Source organism: Notothenia coriiceps, unplaced genomic scaffold (assembly GCF_000735185.1).
Source record: "Notothenia coriiceps isolate Sejong01 unplaced genomic scaffold, NC01 NC01_scaffold00028800, whole genome shotgun sequence".
Lineage (NCBI taxonomy): Eukaryota > Metazoa > Chordata > Actinopteri > Perciformes > Nototheniidae > Notothenia > Notothenia coriiceps.
Window position 1 is genome coordinate 747,093 of NW_011361501.1, and position 27,420 is coordinate 774,512.

At 43.3% G+C, this 27,420-nt stretch overlaps 2 protein-coding genes across 3 annotated transcripts; one reads left to right on the top strand and one right to left on the bottom strand.

The window, feature by feature from the left end:
- Positions 1-3,018: 3,018 nt before the first annotated feature.
- Positions 3,019-9,092, bottom strand: LOC104958483 (39S ribosomal protein L11, mitochondrial-like). Its single transcript, XM_010786225.1, has 4 exons — positions 9,080-9,092; positions 8,369-8,553; positions 3,563-3,656; positions 3,019-3,077 (listed from the first exon to the last, which is right to left on the bottom strand). Exons 1-4 carry the CDS (start codon positions 9,090-9,092, stop codon positions 3,019-3,021), a joined length of 351 nt encoding a protein of 116 aa, XP_010784527.1.
- Positions 9,093-11,052: 1,960 nt separating this feature from the next.
- tmem265 (transmembrane protein 265) lies at positions 11,053-22,320 on the top strand. Of its 2 annotated transcripts, none has more exons than XM_010786196.1 (2): positions 11,053-11,116; positions 19,534-22,320. In XM_010786196.1, exons 1-2 carry the CDS (start codon positions 11,113-11,115, stop codon positions 20,595-20,597), a joined length of 1,068 nt encoding a protein of 355 aa, XP_010784498.1. In that variant the 5' UTR covers positions 11,053-11,112; the 3' UTR covers positions 20,598-22,320. The 2 variants fall into 2 exon arrangements, with proteins under 2 accessions (XP_010784498.1, XP_010784499.1); XM_010786197.1 differs by lacking the exon at positions 11,053-11,116 and adding an exon at positions 16,129-16,782.
- The last annotated feature ends 5,100 nt before the right edge of the window (positions 22,321-27,420 follow it).

Here is a 27,420-nt window from a genome sequence, read left to right on the forward strand (position 1 = left end):
GCTGAATGGAAAGGCACGAGTTTTGCCTGCGGGTATCAGTATCGACTTGAGTGTATGATGTTTTAATGAGCCTGGCGTGTAAATGATTTGTTTCGGTTGTGTTATTCATGAAAGCTAATTTGATGTTTTTCTCCTGTGTTCTCAGTGGATGGATTCTCAGTTGACTTGGAGACAGATTTAAGGATTTTGAGACAGCAGGATGTCAAAGATCTCTAAGACAGCTAAGGCTGTGAAGAAAGTGGATGCGGGCAGTTTAATCCGGGCTATCGTGAGGTCAGGACAAGCGGCCCCTGGACCCCCACTCGGCCCCGTGCTCGGACAGGTAAAATCACTTCCCGTTCTATCTGTTCGCTCCCAGTCATTCATTAAATTGCAGTAGCAGGGCTTCATTTTGTCAGCTGACCTTCCGTAAACAGGTCTCATTAACCGTCACACAACCTGAGCCTCTTTTCACTTTGCCCATCACATAGTTTCCTCTCTCTCCTCTCTCTCAGTCAACTCATTGTAAAACCTCAGCACCACATCCATTTCCCCTCATACCACTATTCATATTCCCATTCTTATTCTGCTCGCACAGCTCCATGGTGCAGGTGGGGGCCGCTCTCTGCTTCAGGCTGCAACTATTTTCTCACAGTTTCCAGGCCAAAGACACTAACGCCTCCATCCACAGCAGCTGTCCGTTTACATTAGCCTCACGCTTTACAAGCCAGTCGATGAAACGGCACTAAACCTGTGAAGGTTTTGTCTTAAATTCTTGTATACTTCTTCCGCACTTGCTCCGGAGAGACAGCTGAGGTTTTCTTGTGTTTTATTGCTCTGGGATGCACCACTACCAATGTGCCCATTCCTACTAGATATATATGTGTATACGCAGACCTCAAGTGTTGAGCAATGGAGAAAGACGGATTGTTTCAAAAATAACTAAGGCTATCCTTCCTTCTGTTGCTTAATAGGGATGGGAATTTGAAAGTAAATGTATATTAGAATATTAAACCCCCCCAAAAACGCTTAACCGGTTAACCGAAATGTACATATCCTATAAAAAAGAATTCTAATTTTTTTTTCCAAAATATTTTTTTTCAATAACTTTTTTTACACCGCGCTCACTAACCTGGTCGAAATATTTCCACACATTACTCCTTTTTGACGCCATGTCTGTTGTGTAGGACTCTTCTTAGAGTGTAAATAATTACCGGACTATGACTGGTAAAATATGTTGAATACCGGCAAAACTAAATCTCTCCTGTCAAAATGTCTAGGCACTTTGCCGCCACACACGGTTGCCAAGCAGCGCTTATTGTTGTTTAGGCTGGCCACTCATGTCATGTGTCGCGAGTGATGACAGGGGGCGGGGGAACACGCTCATGAACTGTTAGCGCCGGAACCTCGCAATGGCTGCGGAGCGCATTTGCGCCGCATTTGGGCATAAGATGAGGTTTGAGTCTGCGTGATCTGCGTGTAGGGAGGGGCAGCAGCCATATCATTAGCTAGACTAGATCTGATGGATTTGGACATAAACGCGAGTGAAGTATAACCGGACGCGAGAGAGAGAGAGAGAGAGATCAGCACCTGCAGCTCTGCCCGCGGTGATGGACCGGTGAGCGGAGCAAAACACACCTTTAGACGTCACCCAACACATTTAGCTATGGCACTGTGTATACATTGAATTATTCAATTTGATAATATGTAATCAACTTAGGCATCCCTCCCAAAAAATAAATAAATATATATATATTAATAACTCATATTCGAATACCTGAATAATTATTCGAATACCTGAATGATTTCGAGTATTCGAATATTCGATTAATCGTTCCCATCCCTATTGCTTAACTATGAAAATGCTGATGCTGTGTTGATTAACCTCATCTGTATTTCTATCTGTTTTTAAATCTGTGCTGTAAAACTTTTATATTATTTTACACCATAAACACACAATCTGCTCCCGCTGTTATGGTGGTTCAGCTGTTCAACTTTGATAGTCCTTTGTGAGACTGAATGAAGGCAAGCATCTGTCTCGTTCTGTACATACAAATGATCCAGTGAGGCTCTTTAATGGACAGTGCCCATCAGCCTTGACTGCTGTTGCACGCTTTGAGACGAGATCAATTCTCACAGTTCATCAATCTCCGTGACTTAACGACGACGCTCGGAGAATGGGATGGAAAAATGAACAAATCTGGCAGGAAAGAGCTACACACTATTAGCAATGTCAGGAAAAAGCAAATGCTGGATGTCAGAAAGGAGTTAGATGATGTGAAAACATCCCATTTTTCTTTTCCGATGTTACAGTGTGGGAACTTTATGTTTTCTTTGTTCAAAATGATGTACGCTGCCGTCACCAGCTCAAATATTACATAAAGTAAATTAATTGCTACCAGACTGGGAGTTATTTAGTTCTCCGAAATACTGCAGTTATAATTAGTCTTAAACCCATTTCTGTTTGAATGTTCTCTGTATTGATCCACACATACGATTTGATATTATTCGTATTATTGTATTCACATATTTAGGCTTCAATTAACCTTTTCTTTAATGATTAATTTGCTGATTACTTTTTGGATTATTCTTTTGCTCTAGATAACTATAACTCAAATCTGAACCTACCCTCAGCTCTACAAAGCATTTCATTGTCTTTAAACCAATACTTTAGATTTCTATGCCCACAACTTTTCTGTTTTGGTTTATTCTCAAGATTCACATAGTATTGTTTTGGACCGTATTTGGCTGCTGCTCAATATTGGATGTATAACTGGATGCAGTGTCGGAGGTGGTGCCCCATCACTCCTCATAGAGTTGGTCCGGGGTCATCCCGCCTCCGATCCACAGCGCCTCAGCTCACTAAGATGAACGGAGAGGGAAAATAACCCTTGATTCGGGCTTTAGTGCATTTTACAACTTTAAGACCCTAATGATTTAAATAAGGGCTTTAAAAGTGTTTGTGCTGGGTAGTTTATTCAGCTCAAAAATTATTGTACGCTGATTTACAGACATCTCTTTCCCAATCCCAAACTTGCTTCAGCAGCTGGCGCTCTTCCTGGGGGCTTCTTTTTGTTTTACCCGCTGTACACTACCTTCTTAGGAACATAGGACAATAACGTTAGGGACACTATGCTTAACATAGTGGAGCTTATACTTATATCTTATTGTATAAGGGTCCATTTTAGAGGCGGAAGTGGCTCAGTCTGTAGGGACTTGGTCTTGGAACCGAAGGGTCGCCGGTTCACGTCCCGATCGGACCTCAAAACATAATATGGAGTGAGCTGGTAGCTGGAGAGGTGCCAGTTCACCTCCAAGGCCACTGCCGAGGTGCCCTTGAGCAATGGACCTAACCTCAAAACTGCTCCCTTGGCGCCGGGTACCTGGCAGCCTCTCTGCTCTGCCACCTCTCCTATCTGCATGTGGTTGTGTGTGTGCATGTATATCCTCTGTGTTTCTGCATGTTAGGAGAGGTGGCAGAGCAGAGAGGCTGCCAGGTACCCGGCGCCAAGGGANCTCAGCGGGGGGGGGGGGGTGGGGGGGGGAGTGAGTGAGAGGGGATCAGTCAGGCAGAGAAACTCACCCGTCTGTCCCGCGCCTTTCTCAATCCCCGCTGCCTGCTTCAGGAAGTACGACACCGTGGGCCTGCCGATCCGAAGCTCATACGTTCGGTCAGGCTGTGGAGAAACAATAGGAATTACTTTGATATCTTTTATATTTTCGTTAGCTTTAATCGGCTCTTAGTATATAGTGTACATTTGACGGATAGTCTTCAGATTTAAATGGTTCACTGCCAAGATGTATTTATTTTCCTTTTTAGTTTGGCTTTATTTTCTATTTTGAGATGTGTATATTTTGTTTAGTTTGTTTGCATGCTGCTGTGACGATACAATAAATCCCAAATTGGGATAAATAAAGTATATTTGATCTTAAAACCTTTGTGGTGAAAAAGGCTTTGTACTCCCATGAAAAGAGGGTCCCACATGTTGCAGAATAAACACAGAATACCTGCAGTTTGAGCCCCTACTGGTTCTGTGAGGATAGTTTCATTTCATCAAACTTTAAAGGCTGAATATACTAAATGCATTTGTTTTTGGAAAATGATTTAACAATATTGTATTTAAATGATAAAGTATAAAGTATCCTCTTTATAATCAGAAACAAAAGCGTCCTTGGTGTTTAATGTTAGCTTCGGGTCGGACCAAATGTACTGTATCTTTATGTATGACCCTTGGTATTTACTGAAATGAATAAAAACCGAGTAGAAGCACAAACTGAAGATGGGACCAATGAATTATTCAACCAACATTCAGAGCGCGTCGCTTTGTTAAAGTGCACAAAGTTAAAATCCTTTATTATTGACGCTACATGATTAAAGCTAAGACAAACGTGTTTGTATCGACCGCTGCCTGCTCTCCACAGAGGCTGCAGTCGTCAGTATTCAAGTTCCCGTGATTGAGGGTTACCTGCTTTTTCTTTCATCTCTCTCAGAATAAAGCTTCCTTCATTTCACACTCTGAGCCTGATTACGCACCGTGTTCATTGCAACATTTATTGAACAAAAACAACCTCAGCTTTTTCTCAAGAATATGAAAAGTGTTGGTTACTGTTCCGCCTATAAACCCATTAATCATTCTGTCTTTGTGTTTCAGGGCTTTCAGAAAAAAAAATACCTCTCGAAGATTACATGGTGAATGTGAGCAAGCGATTGTCCACTTCCAGTCAATACGGACCAATATCAGCATTTACTCGTAATCTTCTTTACAAATGTTTTGGTCACTACTCGGCTCCTCAGAGAATCCTTTGGCTCTTCCAAATGTGACGCTATGTAAGGAAAGCAATGAAAAAGAACCAAAACTGTGAGATTATTTGCTGTAAAAGCAAAAAGGAGATCTTAGGAGAACTGCAGAGATGGTTGATCATTCTGCAGCTTTAACACTAGAACCGCCAACGGGTCAATTTGACACGCAGCTGTTTTTTGATTGTATGTCACTTTTTTTCAATAAAATATTAATGTCTCCCAGTCCGTGACTTTTCCTGAAAGTGCGTTACGTAGCACCCTCTGTTGTAAAATATTGTCAATATGAAGTCAGATTGAAAAAATGCCATTTATACCTATATCCGCCAGCGGGTAATATTTACCTCGTAGAAAATGCAACGTAAACATGACGTGTTGCTATAGCAACGCCTTTTGTCTACTGCGGTTCCTTATAGATAGAGAGATAGATTGAGAGAGAGAGAGATAGATAAATAGATAGATAGAGAAATAGAGAGATTTGTACCTAAACAAAACACAAGTCTAAAACCTGTTTACATGAGGTCTTAATATTAGTTTATCTGCCCCCCCCCTGCGTGTTTAACTGTGGGCTGATGCACATTTGCTCTCCAGCCTCACTGACTCGCCCTTTCCATCCTCCCTTCAGGACCAAAATAAAAAACCTCTCTTCAGCATCACCGAGTTATTCTGATCGTTGCTTAATTTGGTTTCTGGCCGAAGACCTTTAGTCTCTAGAATCTGACAAACCGATCCCATCGATAAATCATCTGAGGGAAGTTTGCTTTTGATCATCTGTTATCCGCCACATAGATAAATAAATAACAATAAGAAACAGAGGGCAATAACTGTAGGCTGAACCGAGATGAGAGCGCAGAGCAGGTGATTTGTCATAAGACTCAGCTTGTGACCTTTCGACAAAGGAAACTACTTTTTTATCCATCCATGGAAAAGCTGTTGGTTGTAAAGGTCTGATGAAGCAATGCTGTTTTCTCCTCCATTAAAAAGATCTAAAAACTAATATTTACCGCCTCTTCCGACTCTTGGCAAAATGAAAAAAAAACAACAGAAAAATACAGAAATAGAGAGCGGGGGAGGGATGGAGCAGAAACAGTTATGGAGCAGTAAAGGTTTTATAGATCATTAAAAAAAGGAGGAAGAAAGGGAAAGAAAACTGATTTAAACTAATAGGTGTCGTCTTATTTTCTGTCAGTGCTGATCTACAGTATTTACACCGTTACCTGTGCGGTGAGGTGATAGGACACAGATGATTTAAATGTAAGCTACACTGAACAAAAATATAAATGCAACACTTTGGTTTTTGCTCCCATTTTTCATGAGATGAACTCAAAGATCTAAAACATTTTCTACATACACAAAATAACCATTTCTCTCAAATATTGTTCACAAATCTGAAAAAATCTGTGATAGTGAGCACTTCTCCTTTGCCGAGATAATCCATCCTACCTCACAGGTGTGGCATATCAAGATGCTGATTAGACAGCATGATTATTGCACAGGTGTGCCTTAGGCTGGCCACAATAAAAGGCCACTCTGAAACATGCATTTTTGCTTTATTGGGGGGGTCTGGGGGGGTCCGAAAACCAGTCAGTATCTGGTGTGAGGTTTAGGATTAGGGTTAGGGTTAGGGTAATGTTGTGAATCGAGTGGCCCATGGTGGTGGTGGGGTTATGGTATGGGCAGGCGTATGTTATGGACGATGAACACAGGCCATTCGATTGTACCGATACTGTTGGGATGCATCATTGAACTGTTGATTTAGATATCTGTTTTGGTTCGGAGGAGGTTTGATATGGCAGGGTGGCTTTTTGTTGTTGTAGATTAATAGTTATGCATTTTGTATCTTTTTGTATTTTGTGCCTTGCCTTGCCTTGCCTTTGTGAGTTGACAATAAAAAGTAGAGAAAAACATGCGGTTGTTTGCCAATAAATAGTTGCATGTTAGCAAGCTGACATTAGCATTCAGTCACTAATAACAGAGCGGCAACAGAAACCCTAAGTGAACCCTACAGGGACTAAAGCCATCGTTAGAGGTGCATGGGAAATGCAAAGAGATGTGCCTTTGCTTTGCAGCAAACATTTGTTATAATTGATGGTTTTTGTTCGTACATATTTTTTTGTGGCCGGATTCGAACGTTGCACTGGCTCTTGCCTTAAATGTCAAATCATGTTATTTAAATGTTTCGCCAAAACATCATCATCATTATATAAAATCGGAAGAACCTGTCGATAAAAAAAATGAACTGTGTTTAGTTTATCCTCGATTAGACTCCTCTGATTCGTGTGTTTTTTATTTCCGTCTTCAATCCTTGTTAATGTTTTTGTGAAAGTCAGTCTGAACTAGGGCTTCTCAATTAATCGTATTTTAAATCGCAATTACGATTATGGCTTGCAACGATTACGCAAACAACGTAATCGAAATAAAACGATTTTCTTTTTTTCAAATTAATTATTTTTTAAATTGTTTTTTCTGTTGAATTATACTTAAAGTTCAGGGTAATCAACTGTTAAAAACATACTGTTCAAAAAACAATTCTCCAATAAATGTATGTTTTCAAAGTAAATGGATAATCGTTTTTAATAATCATGATATCAATTATTGACCCAAATAATCGAGATTATGATTTTTGCAATAATCGAACAGCCCCAGTCTGAACATGCATGTGCAGGTCCATGTTTACCTTGCTTCCCCTGGTCACCTTGATATAAGCATTGATCCGGTGCATGTTGCTCTCTAAATGTCTGCCAGAGAGAGCTCAAGCTCGAGAGGATTCGTCAGACAGCGCTAAACTCTCACACACTTTACAGGATCGCACCTCTGAGTCTGTGAGTGGGGATATTTGGATTGGGCCTTAGACTTTTAACATGTCTGCTTGTGTTTTCATTAAGAAAAAAAGACAATGTGAATAAGTGAGGTGCAGGTAGGCTAACCAGGCGAGCCGCTTCCCCTTGATGCTTATCTTAATGCTAAGTTCACTGCTCTCGGCCCAAGCCCCTCACCACACAGAGTTAGGAAGTAGTGAATTCTCCCAAAAAAGTCTAACTGTTCCTTTAAAGTGGGATGAGAGTCATGGTAGGATGTGCTACAGACAAGCCTGAGGTGAATGTTGAGTTACTTTGGTCTCAGAGTCTGCAACATCCAGCAGGTGGCAGTGACGCAGAGTTCTTGCTGCATATTGCAAGTCAAAAACGAACGCCTTTTAAAGGATTAGGCTTCCCCTCCTTCCATCACAACACCTCATTACAACCCACAGTTATTCCGCCCAAAGGAAAAATTCCTGATTTGAAACAACACACAGAGCGGTGTGAGGGAGGGGCGTGATGAGTCAAACAATGTGTAGTTGTGTAAAATAAAATCTACAAGCTCGCAACACCTCTTTTCTGAGTCATTCACGTTTCCTACATGCACTTAATGCCTCTTGACTCCAAGTCCCTCTGGGCTTTGCTTCATTAATGAATGCAAATGGAAAGGCTTACTTCGGAGGTAGTGTATGAATAATGGAAGTGCTCTAGTAATGCTATGCAGCTATTGGAATTAAACACAATCGTGGGAGGGAGGGGTGTAAAGGGTCAAGGGTGGGTTCGAGAGACTCACCTTCACGTTGATCCTGATGGGGAGCGGGATGCCCTCCTTCATCTCCTTGGTTCTCTCGTTGAACTCCTTGCAGAATTGCCCAATGGGGATTCCTCTCTGCACGGGAGAAATAAACAAAGAAAGAAATGATGGAGGATCGCTTTCAAATGTATGAGAAGCCTGAGCATGGAAACCTTCAGCTGAACGTCACTCATGTCACACTGTGCTGCAGGAATACAGATGCCTGTGCTGCTGTCAGTCACTCCATCACCACACTTCACAGGGGTCTGACTATTTGCACACACGAGCGGTTCAGCGACCGCCGTGTGACAGTATGTATTTATATATGTGTGTGCAGAGAGTGTGTGGGTGTTTATGTGTTTGGGGGAGACATTTTCACACTTATATTCACTCTGGGATGCATCTCTCTCTCTCTCTCTCTCTGTGTGTGTTTGTGTGCAGCCTCTCTGTTGTTCCACACTGTGTATGTGTCTGTCACTCGAGCGATGACTGAATGCATGTTGGTGCCCAGAGCCAAAGAAATGCGAGTGATGAATGAGCCTCACATTTTCCTGCGCGGGCAAGGCCAACCGGAGCGAAAGCAAAATAGATGGGTGACATTAAGTCAACACTCGGCCAACACGGCTCCTTTGCACCATTCCTCTTTGGAGCTGAATTCAGAGGCAAAGACTAATAAATAATCTAATTATAACTGCAGGAATTTATACTGACCTTCAGCCGCCATCCTCCCCAAAGGCAACCCACTGATTGAAATGTTCATTTCAGAAATGAGAGGAAGGTATTTTATTCAGTTTAATGGACTTGCAAGCTTCTATTACTCCGTGACAAAGCAGAGCACATTTCTCAAATTCTCATAATGGATCTGATGAAAAGTCAGCCATCCTGAGACACTCTGCGATGACAGCAGGCGGAAGACATTTATTTGAACTTAACAGAGCGGAAAGTTCTCTGAACATCATCTCCACTAAAGGCCTCAAAAAGCACCTGGTGAATGCTAATCCTACACGACTCCGTTTGGGTCTGAAACACCGCTCATCAATCAGCGGCGTCTCGATGCCTCTGCTAGCACAATAAACAGATTGAAATGTAAACACATCACACGAGTCGAGGCAGGCTATTGTTTCAGAGCTGATGGGTGCTATTTGAATTACAATATGCTGCTAATGAAATGAAATGCAGCGGTGTCCCCAGGGACCTCACTAGGCGCTACCTCCAGCCCCCTTGCGTATTATTAGTAATCCCATGTCAACGCACAACCTTCTAACAGTGCCCTTCCCTACCTGCGCCTCCCATAAAACAACACAGCAAGGGTAAACAAACTGGGAGGGAGAACTGAAGGAAAGTCTAATTAAATATGGATTAGAATAAAAAGGGCGATGTTGCATACGAGTCAAATCAGACCCTCAGGCCTTTCCTCACACATTCAGCTCTCACTCCTTCCCCTCTTGTCGGATAATGATCTCTCCCAACGACTCGGATGGCCCTTTCATGCCACACAATACCATGACAGAGTCTCCCTGACCAGCCGGAGATAATGCCTGATGCTTCTGAAATGTGCTTAAGCACGAACACATTATGCAGGCAGAGGAGCGGCTGTTCTAAAGATAGACCGAGGCAAAGACTTCACACGGCCTCCCTGACCAGAAAGTCCTCCACTGCTATGAAAAGAAAATGTTAGAGCAAATATTTAAAAGAAAGCTAAAGAGTGGCAAATAAGAGGATGTAACACGACCCTCTGGGGGATAACACACAGTTTGCCCTGAGCTACGCATACAATGCAGTATCCACCAGAGACAGGTGATTACTTTTTAATTAAGCTGTTCCACACGAGTCCGAGCATCTCATCGTGTGAAGATAGCAGGCTGAGGAAGTCTCATTTTGGCCCCGGGCTATTTGATAGTAAAACTGCGGTAATGACTTTGATTGAAGCATGCTGGCTTTAGCAAGCACAGCTTAAGTGCGGCAGGGGGATGGATTCCAACGAAAGCAAGGTCCAACTTCGCATGACATTTATCAGAGAGACAGAACAGCAGCCGTTATGCCCCGGGCCAAATCTCTAACCCCGCTCACTGCATCCGAGCATCTAATCATCCTGGAGTCCGAGCGGCTGGATAAATCCCCTGTCTACCGCCATGACTGATTCAATCCCAGGCGCTCTCCAGTACAAAATGGCTGCAGCCCATCACACGAGGCCTTCCACGCCAGTTGTTGGCGAGGACATTCAGCCGCACATCTTCAAAGACTTCTGATATCCTTGGAAACGGGATTAAACGCTAATCTACCAAGATTTTTCCCGCCGTCACATCCAGCTACGGCAGGGGTCCCTAATTGCTAAATGATTCATTCAAGATCAGCGCGGCAGAGTCTTATTACTCGTAATTATGAGAGCAATTAGGAGTTTGCAATTAAAAATCTTGGAAGTGTCCGTTTGAATTGACCCTTCCACCATATCCTCTGCAGTCTTCTTTGACACTCCTTCCGTGTTAATGTGATTGGCCTTTCAGCTTCACTAACTCTTTTTAACAAGATGTAGCACTGGCGTGGCAGGATGGCGTGTGTGTGTGGGGGGAGGAGAGAAACAGGGCTGAGAAAAGAGAGACAGCTGTGGTATATTAAAGATGTCAGAATGTGGCCAGCAGTCGTCGTGCTCGATATTTGAACAATGAGAAGAGGTTTGTTTAACTGAGGTGAAGAGCAGGAGAAGAGAGGCGCAAAGTGAGAGGCTGCAAGAGGTCCTCGTGAATATGGGTGAGTGAGCTTTGTATGTTTATGTATGAACACTTCGGCCTCATTTCGGTCTGACAGGACTATCCGTTGAAGAGTGGATACGTGTGCATATTAAGCTGCCAGGGACTGCTGACGGGGAGGAAGTGTTTGCTGTGTGTGGTCACAGGTGTCTCTGCCTCTGAGAAAACACAAGAGGGAAAATGGAGAGGAAGAGAAAGTGAAGGAGGAGATGAGAAAGAGAGGGTGAGGAGGTCAAGAGGAGTATTGTGCTTATGGAAGCGTGGCAAACATGGAGATAAAAAGGACCCAGACTCGAGATAAAGCCTTGGGGCAAGACGGAGGATTAACTGCCCAAGGCACACAAGGCCACCTGATAAATTGCCGCGGGCCATCGACACAGCGGAGGGTCTGGGATACGGTGACGGAGGTGTTGCTGTGGAGAGAAGCTGGTGGGAGGTTAATTAAACTCTTCAGTGTGAAACACTCCCATTCATTACCTTGTTCATTTAATCTGCTTCGCTGTTGGCATTTTATCACATTCTGCCCCATTGTGCGTTATACAGCTGATTAGATTTCATGTTGAAAACCCTCAGCGGCAGAGGGGCAAACTGAGAGGCTGAGCCGCTCAGATTAGGTCTAACAGACACCAATGCACACAGCAAAACTAAATAAATTGAGTTCATGCTGGACATGCATTTTACCTGATTTTCTGCCCTGGAATCAATGGATTAGTCTTAAAAGTGGAAAATGGAAACGATGTTCACCCACAGTCTCCAGTGAACTGTGCTGAGGACAATATACCACCCTGTGAATAAGAGCCGAGGATCGTGCTCACACAAGCATGAGTGGAGATCTGACCGAGCGTTCACATTCAGGGACTCTTCTTTATAAGCACCGATACAAGCCAAACACTTCAGCAGTGCTTACTGATCTCTGCTTAATAAAAAGGAAGCCTTCACTTTTTCCACCTGGCACAGGGAGAGGAGTTTTCCGTTTGAGGGCATGGTGAACGCAAGCAAGCGGGCGAAGGGTGGAACAAAATGGATAGCATCACGACAAAACATCACATTTTCAACTCCATTAGGTCCCTCTCACAGTCCTGACAGTGTTGTGCTTTTTGCCACTTCAGATGATTAATCACGTGTGGAGGCTGCAGCAGAAACACCGGAGCCTGAACTGCAGGCAGCTGAGGCTCCACGCTGGAGATGTCTGCAAAAAGATCACAAGACAAGCTGATAGTGGAGGGGAGGCAGACAAAGGAAGAGAGGCAGGGGTTGGAATAAAGTCAGGCTGCAACAACAACAGCGAGCGACGGTTTGACAAAGCCCGTGTGTGTTTATGGAGTGCCGAGGGATAATAGTGCATTTTGCACAATAAAAGGTTTAATTCAAAGGGGAGCTCCACTGATCCTCCACATCAAAGTCTGTTTCCAGGTCTCAGGGAGGACTACAGCATAAGTGAACAAAGTTGTGTAAAGCCTTTTGTGGCTCCAGAGGGAGCTCCACGAAATCCGATAAATTACCTCTAGTAGGGCTGTCACAATATTCTGACGATTGTTGCGGCAAAAGATTATTCAGAATACTAATATTTTGGAAATAACTAGAAAAGCAGCAAAAATAATTTCAGAAATATTCCTCTTTAAAATGTTTTTACTGTGCGTTTTGTCTCTAGGCAAATGCATTGCACTCAAAATACGAGTGTATGCAGTTTGAGAGAGTCTGTATCTTACGATCTGTTTACATTTCACCCATTTATTATTACAAAATACAGTAATTTACTTTATTCCACCCGTACAGTATTACATTTCAGTGTTTCCCACAGAATTTGATTCCATTTGTGGGGGCACCGGCAAGAAAAGCCAAAGGCCCCTTAACCTATTTGGGTGGCCCACGCATCCACCCCCCCCCCTCAAATAAGAAAATACATGCAAGTTCATGGCTACTGTAGACAACGTTCTTGTTGCTCTGTGTTGCGTCCGGAGTTGAGGATCTGTGGGGTTTATTCTCCCAAAAATATAATTTACAATTTAGGCATTTAGCAGACGCCTTATTCCAAAGCAACTTACTGGTGTTCCAGGCAGGATTTGAACTCGCAACCCTTCCAATCATCAGCCCACCTCACTATCCATTAGACCAGGGGTCCCCAACCCCCGGTCCGCGGACCGGTACCGGGCCCGCGGAGGTGTTACTGCCGGGCCGCGAAATAGCTGTGAGTTTATCCTAATATTTGTAGAATTATAAATATATAAAAATATTTTATCAAAAAAAATTCAAAGATTGTTTTTATTTTATTTTTATTTTATTTTATTTTATACCAGTCATATTATTTCATCCAAAACATACAAAATAAATCAAAATTGGTTAGCATAAGGTCTCAGCCTCTCGTGCGCAGAGAAAGTTACAGTTGGTGCGCCAATAGGAAGTGGAGCAGACAGGAGACAGCCGTTTAATCGCAGACTGTTATGTTTGTGGGGGAATGGCAGTGCATACATTATATTTCGAACTCGGACTTCATTTTAAGGACATTGCGGCCAGGGGTGTAGAGCTATTTTTTTTATTTGTAAAGCCTCCTTCACTTCATGAAATGGCTGCAGCATCAGGAGGCAACCTCTGAGAAGTGCAGCACCAGCGCGTACACACCGCCTTCACTGTGTTCCCCACTGCAACCACACACACCTCTACACACACACACATCGAACGGCCCGATTATTCCCCCTATTACTCGTTGTATGAAGGAAATGTCCGGTCACAAAGGCTCCGCTGTGTATGTTCGGTGTGTTTGTGTGTGTCCAACAACGGCATTTGTTTTCAAATGACCATGAACAGTAATTTACACACATCTGGCCAACTCCATAGGTATGTGGGTGTTCCCAAAAGAAGTTAGTTTAATCTTAATCTCGATGTAGTGCTAAATGCTGTCGGAGTGCACCGGAACAAGCGCCCCGGTATGACGTTATTATTGCTTGCAAACAAGCCCAGGGATCTCCCTGACATTTCAGTTATATCAATATGTGTACAGTGGTCCTAATTTGTTTGAATTGTATCCTGGTTTTAAACTGTGTTAATATGTTTTGGATGCATATTGGTATTTCTTCAGGCTGTTAAATACAATTAGCCTCTGTTGCCACCTGCTGGTGAGTAAATATTCAAATCAGTTAAAATTGACAACCGGTCCGCACATTTTTTGTAATGTATCTGCCGGTCCTTGGCACAATAAAGGTTGGGAACCCCTGCATTAGACCACCAAAAATAAAAATGTAAAACATTTTTTTTTTTTTATGAGATCCATTTGTGGCGGACGAATAAATAAAAAATAAATCAATGTATGGGAAACACTGCATTTTAAATTCAGTTGTTTTACCGCATTTAACTTGCACCATCCCTTGCATTACTTCTATCTCTTCTTGCACTATATTTTAAATGTATTTATGTCTTAACTATTGTGTGTTGCAGTGGAGGAGCCTCAGACTCTCGATTGTCAATTCTAAACCCACACTGCTGCTACTGTGCATAATATAACAATACATTCCTTTGAACCTTTGATATCATATCAGAAACAAAAGCGTGTATTTATTACATGCTGAATAATTTACACAATATTATCTTATGTGTATTATTCATATGACATGAATACTGTTTATTGTTAATACCGTCAAGACACCCCTACCGAGATCACAGGCAACAACTGTCGGGGGTCAAGTTGCATCGTGGGTATTATAGCTGCCAGATTTTGGACAAGGAAGAAAAATGCTTGTAATAAAAAAAGGACAACATCTCCAATCCTCCTGCAGCTTTTACTGTCCATCATGAGTGGGCCATGCTATATGGGAGCTCTTCACTCATGTCTTACACTCCGAGAGGACACATGTAGAAAAAGCCAAAAGGCACAAGGTGACGGGAAGATTTTTCTGTGTTTGTGGAGGTCAGCCTCGGTCCTGATGTGGAGCATGACTCAGTGCTGATGCCTTTAGCATTCTTGGACAGTCTCTAAGCCCCATGTGTCCTTCCAAACTTCCCCAATCATGTCTGAAGCAAAAAGTGATGAGTGCACAGTCCTGTGGACAGCCGGCCCGCCTGGCTGCCCCTCGCCCTCCTCTGCTATTCCACCGCTCTCTCCCCTCTCTGAAAGTAAGCCAGTTTGTAGAATGACCTTCAACCACACCCACGGGGAGGAAAAACAAAAAACAAAAAAAAGGAAAGAGGGGGTGGGTGGTGTATAGTAGCAGGATGGAGGAGAGATTGGTGTAAACATGAGGAGAGGGTGCAGCGAAAAGGAAAGATGGGTTGAAGGACAAAAAAAATGCTTGCTTAAGTGAGGAAAATGGAAAAATATCTCTTCTCTTGGAAGCCAGTGGAGCGCAGAGCTGAATCTGACAAGAAAGATGACTCTCCATCCCCTTTCACCAGTCTGATTAAACCTCACACTCTAAAATGAATCGGGCACACTGAAGGAGGGAGCGGAGGTCTTGAACCTTTGCTAAAGTGCACAATGGAATACCTTCAGATGCACCTGAAAGAACAAGACCTTAAAGAAGTGGTGCTGCTATATGACATTTTCTTAAAAAACACATCCACGGCAGACAAAGAAACCAAAATTAAATGTTTTAATGAGGAAAGCTCTTTCTATAAAAACAGTTTCCATAAGATTAATTTTAGACTGGATCTGTTGCATACATTCCAAATCCTTCTGTTTCAGTGTGCAGTAAGCCTGGCATAGTGAGTTAATCTACAACAGAGGAATGATTTCCTTGTGTGACTAAGACTGTAAGTAGACAGAAGGAGGACTAATTAAAGTTGTAACATCGGAGCTCTGAGTGTGTCTATAGGCTAAAAGCGGCTTTCGCTCCTCCGCTCTTTTTTCCAGAAAGGGGTAAATAAGGTGTGTTGCCTGCACTCTAAACAATGCAACTATTCTTCTGCAAGTACACAATCACCATGATTACCATAACCAATGAGCAGGCTATACTGTAACTGGGTGCTCTCAAATATTCATAGCATCTTCCAGCTTAACTTCCCCAGCTGCTCCTGGAGGAGAGGAGGAGAAACTGAGGAGGGTGGGAGGTCTGGAGTGGAGCACGTAGCCTGCTTACAAATTAACACCACAACCGAAGTCGGACAGCGTGAGTGAGTTTCTCGCCGTCCTCCTCTCGCTGTTGCACCGCCTCGCAAAGCCATCTTCTCGGTCTGCGGTCTCCACTTTAATGATCCAACGGTGCCCCTGAATGCCGCTGCCCCACTTCTGAGCGACTTCCCCCGGCTGCTGCGCACAGCCGGAGCCCGACGGAGCCGCAGCAGCCGGAGACCGGAGAGACACACCGACACTGCGGGAGGTGACAGATCCGGAGCGGAGCCTTTGCAACAAACCACGCAGACATCGGCCATGCCAGATCTGCACGGAGGGGGAAATCTCGATAAGTATGAGCCGGGTTTTTTTTTTTTGTTCCTGCAAACTCGGGTGTGCTTGGCGTGGCTGTGGCGATGACTTCCTCCTCTAACAAGCCTCGAGATGAGCCTTCTCCTGGAGTCTAAACAAACACCCGGACTGTAAGAAGAGGACTTTATCACCGACAGATCATCAGCGACAATAAAATAGACTTTATTAGTCACATACTGCGCTTCTACTTGGGAGGAAAACGCCGTAAATCAAGCCAGGAGGATCCAAGCTCAAGTGGAAGACGAATGGTTTCGGTAACTATAGATTCACTTTATTATCAGCCATGCACGGATAAGCACCTGCTTTTAATAGGGCAGTTATGAAACAGGTGTTGCAGAGAAGCGGTTTCACATTGATCGCTACATTTCCGGAGGATACAAGGCGTCGAACTGCATGCTGGGGCAGCTATTGATAATCATATTTTTCAAGAAAGAAAAAAAAACCAAGCGTGATAACTCTGTAAAAAAAAAGAAATAACACAAAGCCCCTCGGGCAGCACTTGGGCTGCTACCTCACAAATCAACAGATGTTTCAGTCATGTGGCTCTAAGTCTGGAGAGGGGATTTATTCAGCAGGGCATTATCAGGAATTGCACACTGCCTGGCTTTCTATTAATTAATTAGTTTGCACACAATGGCATAGATGTTGTCCCGATGCCCTTGGTGCTCCACCTGTGATAACTGGGGGAGGATTTGCTCTTTGATGTGATTTGGAGCTCTTTCAGGGCTGTTTGTGGAGATAAACTGTGGGTGTACACAAATTAATCTTTGCTCTACAGATTTCTGTCCACACGGAAATCACCCAATATAAAAACAAGTGGCAACCCCACCCCCTGCTTTATCTCTGTCAGTGTGTGATGCAGGGAACTTGGGAGCTTTATTTTTGGCAGATAAGGCAGACACATGGTGCAGATGGAGAGAGAGCCATGTGCAGCTGTGGCACACAAGCTTAGAGACCACAAGTGAAAGCAAATTGGGGGGAAATGGATTTGCAGTACAAATCAGAACACATAAAAAATGAAAACACCTTTCACCTGCACACCATTACATGCCATTACTCATGCTTACAGCCAAATGGGTTGCCTCATCTTGTCAACAGCAGTGGCATTTTCCAGACAGGGATATGATGAATTTGGTCATTATTGATGAGCGTGGACACACGGGCTGTCATCCCGGTCCCTCAGTCAGAGTGGAATAAATTACCCAGTGTTGACAGGGAGTCAAAACACAAACAAGGGGCTGACAGGGAGATTTTCTCCGGGGCGAAATGTAAGGCTCAGGTGGAGTATCTTGAGAGAAATGACCTCGAGTAATAGCCAGCTGCCACAGAGGGTGTAAACTTCTCCAACCCCCCCGCCCAAGCTGCAGATTCACAAAAAATAAAAGACACATTTAAAATCTAATATCCTCTCGATCTGCTTGGGGAAAATCACTCCATTTTGGGGGGAAATGATAATCGAGTTGCAGTAAGCGGTGGGACAAAAGGATGGAGACAACCAGATAATACGAATGTTGGCAGGATCCACGCCTGTCCTCCCACAATGCCTCGCATGCAGCAGATTAATCAGCCGAGATCGTTTCTTTCCTCATCGCTTTGATTCATTTGTTTCAGGACGAACTTTAATGTCTGTGACATTTCAATAGCCTTGGTGATGAATACATTTGGATTCATCCATGCCACGCTGGTGCATGAACTGCGTGTCTTCACGTAAGTGGGTGGAAGTCACTTTCTATCTGCATTTGAATATTTTCCTCTTCATCACTTTCACCCCTTCTCACCCTGAGCTTATTTATGAACTATTACCATCACGCCGTAACGCTTTATTAGGCATGTAGACAGCCAAGAGGCCTATTAATCTTTCACTCGCAGTTGTATGCTCCTTCTCCATCCCCCCACACCGAATAGACAATCTCAAACCCTCTCTTTCCCCAGAGGAGTTCCTCTTCTTCAATGATTCAGACAGCGGCAAGGATATGGCAGAGCTCCTGTTAGTCTTACGGAGAGGGAAGTGATGTGTCTTCCATCGGCAACATATCAATACACACTTTTCACTGGCAGACTTTTCTCAGAGGTCGCAATCGTGCTGACAATCTCTCGCTCGATCACCCCGAACTGTTGCCATTACGACACATCTGAGTTGATAGTGATTTTATATTATAATGCCATCGATCCAGTTGAGAGGTTGACACCCCCGAGTGGCGCTGAGCACATAACAGACATTCCACTGGTCGGTGCTGTGATTTTCAGCTGAACAGGATAAAGACAGCTCGGTTCGATTACGCTGTAAAGTCAATGCTCATTTTTCACGCTTTGTCAATACTGAGGTTTGTACTGAACGCGGCTGATGTATAAGCTGCAACAAAAAAAAGAAATCCAAATTAGCATTGCCAGCATGCTTTCACCCAACTGTACACAGTGTGTGCACAAAGACATGAGTCGAACGCCTCCCAAACAAATAGCAAGTTATCAATATTCATCTGAGATGAGAGGGGAATTTGCGATTATTAAAGACTGCAGAACAGTATGTGAATAAACATGGCAGACCAAAGAGGAAAAGAAAAGGCTTTGACAGAGCACCGAGCTGCGCCTCAATGAAATGGATTAATAATGAATAAGACGAGTACAAAAAAAAAGCACAAAATAACAACAATACACAGAAAAGTCACGGCTGAGGACTAGGAAGGAATAATGTGAGGAGTTTTATGGAAAATAAAGACTATTTAATTCACTGAGCCGCAGAGTTTCAAAAAAGCACAATTTAGCTTCTCAGCTTGAGCAGCCAGGATAGATGTAGCTTTGGACAAAGATGAAGGGAGCTCAATGCTTACTGGGCAGCCAATATCTTTAACCATAGCAACAGGCATCAAACTATTTTACAATGACTTTTCCTGCAGATTTGTTGTTTTTTCTGAGCACAGATGGCGGTGTGTGGAGCAATGTGAGCAGAGTTTGAATTGTGCCCATGTTTCAAATTTACCGATCATACATCTGTATCTCTCTTTCAGGCATGGTGCCCACGCCCCAGGTGTGCGTATCAACCCTGGTCACAGTGAGCACGATGGCAGTGGTGGACCTCTACCTGCTGGAGCAGAGCATGCTGGGAGCTCGTGGTCCTCCAGGGCCGAGTGTGTGGCAGTGTGCCGTGGTGTTGCTAGGCGATCTGGGCTTCCTGCTCGCGCTGCGCTTCGTGTCGGCCGGCGTGATGTCGGAGGCGAGGTCGCCACGCCGCGGCTTTGCCAACGCGCTCTGGTTCCTCTTCCTGTCGCTGCTGCAGCTCAAACTCTTCTTCGTCTGCCATAACTACAGGCAGGAGCGCCGCCCCCCCGACCCGCTGGCCAGGAAGACGCTGACGCTGCTGCTGTCCATCTGCCTGCCCTCGCTGTTCCTCATCCTGACGGGGGCCGACCACATGACCCCGCAGCGCAGGAAGCAGGAGGTGCGGAGCCGGCTCCTGTGGGTGGTGGTGGATCTGCTGGATGTGCTGGACCTGCAGGCCGGGCTGTGGGAGGCCCAAGGGGGGGTGGTAGGGTCGGGGGGGGTCGTCGAGCAGAAGCTGCCCATCTGGGCCGAGGGCCTGGTCTTCTTCTACTGCTACGCCCTCCTGCTGCTGCTGCCTTGTGTGGCCCTCACCGAGCTGGGGGCCACGGGCCTGCCGGGACAGAGGGGGCCCCGTAAGGAGGCTCTGTACCCGTGGCTCAGCTTGGTCACCATCAACATCTTCACCCTGGCCCTGAGGGGCACCGGCATGCTGTGGTACCGGGACCCCCGCGTGTCCACCGTGTTCCTGGGGAAGAACCTGCTGGCTCTGGCTGTGAAGCTGAGCTCCGCCTGGGAGAAACACAAGCAGGAGCGCGGAGCTGCCGGGGCGGGGGCCGTGGCCGGAGCAGAACCAGGAGACCCCACCCTGCCGAGCCAGGGCTCAGAGCAGGGAGAGGACCCGGCTCAGGGGAAAGCCCCCCCTTCTCATTTTCACACACTGTCTCGCTCCCAAAGCCACAATCTCTCTCATGCCAGCCTGGAGCCCGCAGAGACGCCCTTAGTACCCTCTTTCATCTCCCATGAACTCTAGAGAGGATCTGAACATACACGCATGCACACAAAATGTGATCACACTCGGACCAGCAGGGCGAGTATCACAACCAAACAGATACATCGTTTTGAGTTTCAGTGCAACATTGATGGGTGTAATGCCGAGCTGTGGAAATGCATTTGACAAGCTTGGATTTCTGCACATTTTGTTGTGCTAATAATAACTCAAAATGCATTGCTGGGATTTGTGAGAGTGTGTTTTTTTAATTGAACACTGTGAACACATTTCAGCCTGTAAAGAATATTCCAGAAATATTTGTTGAAGTCTGCTTCTTCCCTTCTTTAATCATGGCACAGCTGCCCAAACTGACACAAATGTGTTGAATGTGTTGCGCTCCATATACAGTTTCTCATCTGTGATCTACTCTACGAGTTGAAATCATGTTGCTTGTCAGAAAAATGTGATCTTTCTTCCATTAGATGCCAGAATAGAGACCGTGACCTTTAGTCTACATTTCTCTCTCTGCCCCTTTGCAGAGACCTTTCTCAGAGAAATACAGACGAGTGATGATTTACTCTTCCTTTAGCACCAGAGCCAGGATTCAAAGCCCATCTGCATGTAAAACTCACTTTACACGTTGCTACAGTATTTCAATGTCGAGTCAAATCCAGAGGAGGCAAACCTTTTTGGCTTGTTGCCTCATGAATCATGGTCTATTCACAGGGGATGTTTCCTTCTTGCATTTTTCCTATGTGGATATATTTTAAAGACCTGAAGGGGTGAAGTTTTAAACATTCTCACAACAAAAAAGCAAAAAGTAAGAGAGCAAAATAAAATATGAACACAGATGTTTTCTCCTCATATGTCTTTAATACACTCATGACCACTCAGATGTAACAATGAGGAGGGTCCCGACACAATTGGTTGGCAACAGAGGTGTCACTGTGCCACAGCTTCGTTCAGACAAAAAGGAAACACCGGCTGGTCACTTTTTATTTTCTGACCAGGCTGACAGTGTCATCCTGCAGACTCTGTGGTTGACCATGACCGACAAACTGGTACAATGACATCTTTGTAATATTTAAAATGTAGAATTTTAACTTTAGCGAATGATTTTCTAGATACATGCTGTACCTATTTTCTGTTAATGCTAATACTCTCCTGCGGCAATTCTAACAGAACACAATGTGCATAACTCAAAATGCCAAATGTTTATAAAAGACAGTTTCCATAAATAAAACCTTCCAATCGTAGGGCTTAAAGATGGAAATTGTGCGTCATCTTAATCCTACTCCAACACAAACTACGGTCTATTTTACAACAGTGTTTACAGAGACAGAATTCCAATGTAAGTAATCCCTTTACTGTTTCAGATCACATTTAAAATGTATGTTTTGCTGTCGTCTGTACTTGTTTCAAAGTCTCCTTCAGTCATTTAAAAAAGAAAGAAAAAGCTGCCTGTCCCAAGCATAAATCCCTTTTTTTCCACTTTAGATTAACTTGCATTTTAATTATGGATGGAGCGCTTCATTCTCTAATGTGTTTTCACGTGGGTGTTGTAGAACATAGGCATCATGGGATTAAGGGTCAGAGCAGCAGGTGTTGCCGATGTACCGTTCAGTCAAGTGCCTTGTTTCCTCATGGAGCTGCAGCCTCTGAGTCCAGCAGGCGTACGCACGCATTATGTGAACCATGTGGGACTTGGACATATGCCATGTGTACACTGTGAAGTTATTCCACAGCTGTCCGTCGGTTACACCTCCAGGACAGAGTGTAAACTAATAAAGTGTTTCATACTCGCCTAGTGTTGACAGTTCATTGGCCATCATGTAGCAGCCTTATTGGCAGTCTGTCACCCACATAGGGTCCACATTATTCATAGCCAGCAGGCCCTAGGGACAAATAACTGCTTCAAATGTTCAAAAAATGCCACTATATTAAAGTCAATGGGCCTATGCAGTCACAGAAAATTGCATGTTTTTTTCTTATGCTGGAAGGGGAGCATTCAAGCCAGAAAAGCAGGCTCTTTGCTTCTCAGTGTGGCACGCTAACAAAAGACCGTCATTTATCACAATTATGCCGGCGGCCCCATCAGTTAGGATCTTCTCGCAGTAATCCTTGAGTGTGCTGTCGTGTTGTCTGCCTTTAATGTTGAAAGAGAGACGGGGTGTGCCTGTCAAGAGTTGTAGTAAGTGTGTGATGTTTTCAGAGTGCTCACAGCAGCACCCGCTGCCCTTTCCTCTTGGCTTTAATGATCCTATTAATTGAAATTGAGGCTATTTATCAAACGCAAGTGCTATTCGCAGTGCTTTATGCATGATTTACAGGATATATTTAAAGTATGTATTAAGACTAATGTACACACAAATAAATTCATTTCAGCGGGGGGATTTCTCTGCGGTTCATAGACTTTTAAGGAAAAACCACAGAGGGATATCCAGAGTAGTAGACAGCATCCAGCTCCAGCCTCCCCTCTTTCTTTCATCTCCGCCTCCCTCGCTCTCTCTACATTTCAAACAGCTCTGGATGCACTCCCTGTTGGGCAACTACTCATATTTCTATTAAACTAAAAGCAGCGAGGCCGGCGACGGCAAATGACTACCTCCTTGAATTTGTTACACCTGTTAAGTTTGGGATACAACGCTCAGAATTTTCCCTCAGCTCCCACCAACTCTCATGACCCGCTGCAGAAGAAGAGCTCTAGCCGCTCCGCTGTTTTCTTTCTTCTTTTGCAGCTCCCTATTCTCTCATCCATTCGTCTGTGCTAATTTCACTCCAGCATGTAATTATTCCCCTGTCAGTTTCCCTCTCTTGTCTTCCGTTCCTTCTTTTATTTCTCTCGTTTGTTTAAATGTGCCCCACAGCCGACAGACAGCCTACCTCTCTGCACTTCTCCTGTCAAGGGTGGTTAGTCAGAGAAGAAGAAGTAAAAAAAAAAAGCAGGGCGCAGAGGCTGGCTAAGATTAAAGGGCCGGAGCCACTGCCTACAGCAGAGTGGCTGCCGACTGCCATTTATTTACCGTTACACACAGCGAGAGTTTGATGGCGCACTGGAGCCCAGAGAGACTCACACAACATGCTGCCTTAACAACAATGACATCCCAAGCAGTTCAAAAGGAGACAACTTTAGACAAACATATGGCTTTCTTTTGCTCCGTCGAGCACTTGGTTACAACCCATCCCACCTCATTACCCCCGACACAGCGGCAGCTACAGCCTACGAGCTCACACTCACTTGCTCAGGCAGAAAGAGCCACATTTAACAGACAGACGTCTAAATCATTCATCAGAGCACACGCTTTTGGGCAGAACTTCAAAGTTTATTACCCGAGAATGAAATGATGCAAACGATAACGGCGGCTCTTACGATATGCAGTGTAATACTGGAGACAGAGGCTAATAAAGTCTCAGGCGTTGGGGTGACCTCAGGGTGAAACAGGGGATAAGTGAGTTGATCTGACGATCCAATACACGTTATGAAGAACTAGGGATGACAGATTAGAGTTAGGGTGTATCTGGTTGACAGATGATTTAAAAACAGACTAATTGGATTATGGTTTAATTGTTAAAGTCAAATCCAAGCTCCTTAAACGCCATAATTCACCACTTTTATTTGATTTTATATCATTGTAAATGACATGTGTTCAGAAGATATGTGTAGTTTTAACAGAGAGTCTTTAAACTGAACTGACTGCACTTAATCCTCGTTGTCACCGACAGAATCAGTGGCTTTTAGCAGTAAAGCTCCACTCACCCATGATTCAGAGCGCGGCTGGGATTCACATTAATGCCTTTCTGAAAGTCTATTTAAATACAGAGATATGACTTCATCCGCTATCTTCAGTTAGGATCTTCTCTTAGAGGCAGCTCCCTGTGTCCTGGAATAACTGTACCTTACCTATACAGTCTACTACGGTGTTACTGATGAGGAGAAACTGCTTCATGAGGGAAAAGTAGGTAATCTACAGCGAGATGTTAATTACATCTGAACATACCCATTGATGAACAGCTCGTGTCAGATTTATGTGAAGACCATTTGTCAGATATTTTAATGCCCTGTAAAAACTGGATCACTATAATTTCTTCCATCAACCGTGCTTTACTACAAGAGAAACGACATAAATCCAAACCTGAATTTTCAGAGATGTGATTTAGGTCTAGATGTGGAAGAGATGTCGTCTTCTTCTGGCACTTTGCCTGGTTTTGTAAAAAGGCTGTTTTAGTACGAATTCAGTAACACGTTGACCAAAGAGTTCCCATTAGATCACAAGCTTCTCTTACTGGGTATTTCTACTAGTCAGCAGATCTTCAATTTATTCCAAAATTAAATATATAGAGATTGTTTTATGTGGGTAGGAAATGCATTGCAGGAACATGGTAATCTGATTCCCCTCGCCTCATTCATGACCATTATTTGGTTAGTTAATTAATTAGTCTCCAAAGACATTATTTCATACAAAAAAAGGCAGAATAGGCTGTTTGGTACACACACAAAGATTTCCTGCGTTTCTCTGGAGGTCTTTGGTTGTTGGAAAGCAAGACGTTTAGAGATGTCACCTTGGCTTTGAAATAATAGATTGATCTAGAAATAAATAATAAAAGCTCATCTCTAGCAGCCCTATTATATTCAAATAAAAGGACACAATACCTTTCGGAAAAATTGGCATACTTATCAATCAATCCAAAATAATTAATCAAGGAAAATAAGGTTTTGTTGATTCAAATAAATAAATATAAATCACAAGTTGAAATAAAAAGGGACACATCTTTTTATCTTTCTTTTATATATATCTTTTTATATTTTATCTAAAGGGTAAAAAGTACATCTCTGACATCAAGGTGATGTGATCAAGGCTTCTTTGAAGGAAATGTGTCAATGGAGTCTCCCTTTGTTTCCCGATACACTGGCTTTTATTCTTTCTATTCAAAGTGGCTTTAAATGTGAAGGAAAGAAAGTAGGCTCTTAAATGGTGTTTTGCAATTTAAAAAGGAAAATATCACAACATTTGAAATGATATGTATATATTCAAAAAACCTAAGCAAAAAAAAGACAGCCAAAGCCACAGAAATCTTCATTCTCTGATAACCCATTATCAGTGCTTGTGTAGGCTGTTTTGAATGAACTGAGTTTGACAGCTGTGTGTCTGATGGTCTTGGAAATAAGGAAGGATACACAGGAAGCTGATCCAGGATCTCCAAAGTGTAGGAGCAAGAAACGACGAAGAAGGAAAACCTAATAAGACTGAACGTACTACTACTGATCTGAAGACCGTCAGAATCGATGTTGAATGTTTCCTAGCATCAAAACATACTTTAAAAAAAATAAAATGTAAGTTATGTAGATCACTTCCACCCCAGAATAATATTACATAAGACTAGAAAAAAACAAAATTGTGGAGGTTAAAGACAAATACACATGAGAAATTGTTTCAGAAATAAACAAAACGAAATGTTGTCTCAAAGAAAACTCCAAATGGGACAAATCAATGATTTAACGCACTTGAAACAGAATATCCGTAGAGAACACGGTGAGCAACAACTATTCAAAGGTGAAATTGAGGAACAAAAACAGGCGGTAAAGATCACACCGCATACTTGACGAGGATATGAAAGAAACCACTATTCCTATTCTTGCCTGTTATCTTGAGCTGTCGCATAAATCAGACAATGCAAAAAATGATCATTCCAACTAGGGCATCTTTAAGAGAGGGAAACCGTGTAAGTTGGGTTGAAAACACCCATAGATATCACACACACCCACTGATGCCGACATTTCAGCACTCGTGTCACTGTGTTTTATGTGATGCGAGAGAAAGGGAGAATTGTTCAAAAATGTATGAATTCTACTGAGTTTATATGTATGTCCATTGGGAGTGGCATTACAATTATTCCCTCCGTCTGTCAAGTAGTGTGCATGTGCTATAAAAAAAAAACATGTTGTTGCCAAAGTTAAAGGTGAATCATATTCTTTATTATGCAAAAGGTTTTTTTGAGACATTTGTATTATTTGTTCATGTTTGGAGTCAGGAGTAGTACAAACTGAAAAACTAAATGACCTCCAGGGTTGGGAGTTGAGGGACAGTTTGTGTCTCCAGTGAAGCTGAGGGGAAAGCAGATTTAGCTGAGCCTCAAATGTGATCAGTACAAATCTTAAAATCAATTATACATCCAACTGGTGAACAGTGCAGAGACGGTCAAATGGGGTTATTACGGTCCCTTCACTTGGCAGCAGTAAAAACTCCGGCTGCTGTATTTTTCAGAGAGAATGAGAGATGGTGAAATGGGATTAGATTAAAGTACAGATCCTCCCTTTCATTACTGGAGAAAAGTGGATGTTTTCCAACTGTAAGAATCATTACTCGTTGCATTTTTCATTAAAAAGGCGAGGTCACTGTCAAACATCATTTCAAAGGATATGACCTCTGTGTGCCTGCAGGACTCTAGAGAATAAGATATCTGCCTGTGTTAACAATCTGTTTAACTAATACATGAGTTCATTGATGTTTTTGTTCACTCAGTGGTGTAATATAACTCATTTCATTTACTCAAGTACTGTGTTGGAGGTCAAATTCGAGGTAATTGTACATTTATTTCTGCTCTAGGGCACTTTCACTTCTACACTAATAATAATAATAATAAATGATACTTGTATAGCGCTTTTCTAGACACTCAAGGATGCTTTGACAGAGAATAAAAAACAACAAGAAAAATACAAAAAGAGATGCATTCAAAGTGGTTGAATGCAGTGGGAACAAGTGGATTCTGAGTGATGACACTAGATGTGTGATAGACTGAAAGATGAACGTTCCTTTGTGTGTTGAAAAACTTAAGCTGAACAAACTATTTACAAATGCCTGGGAAA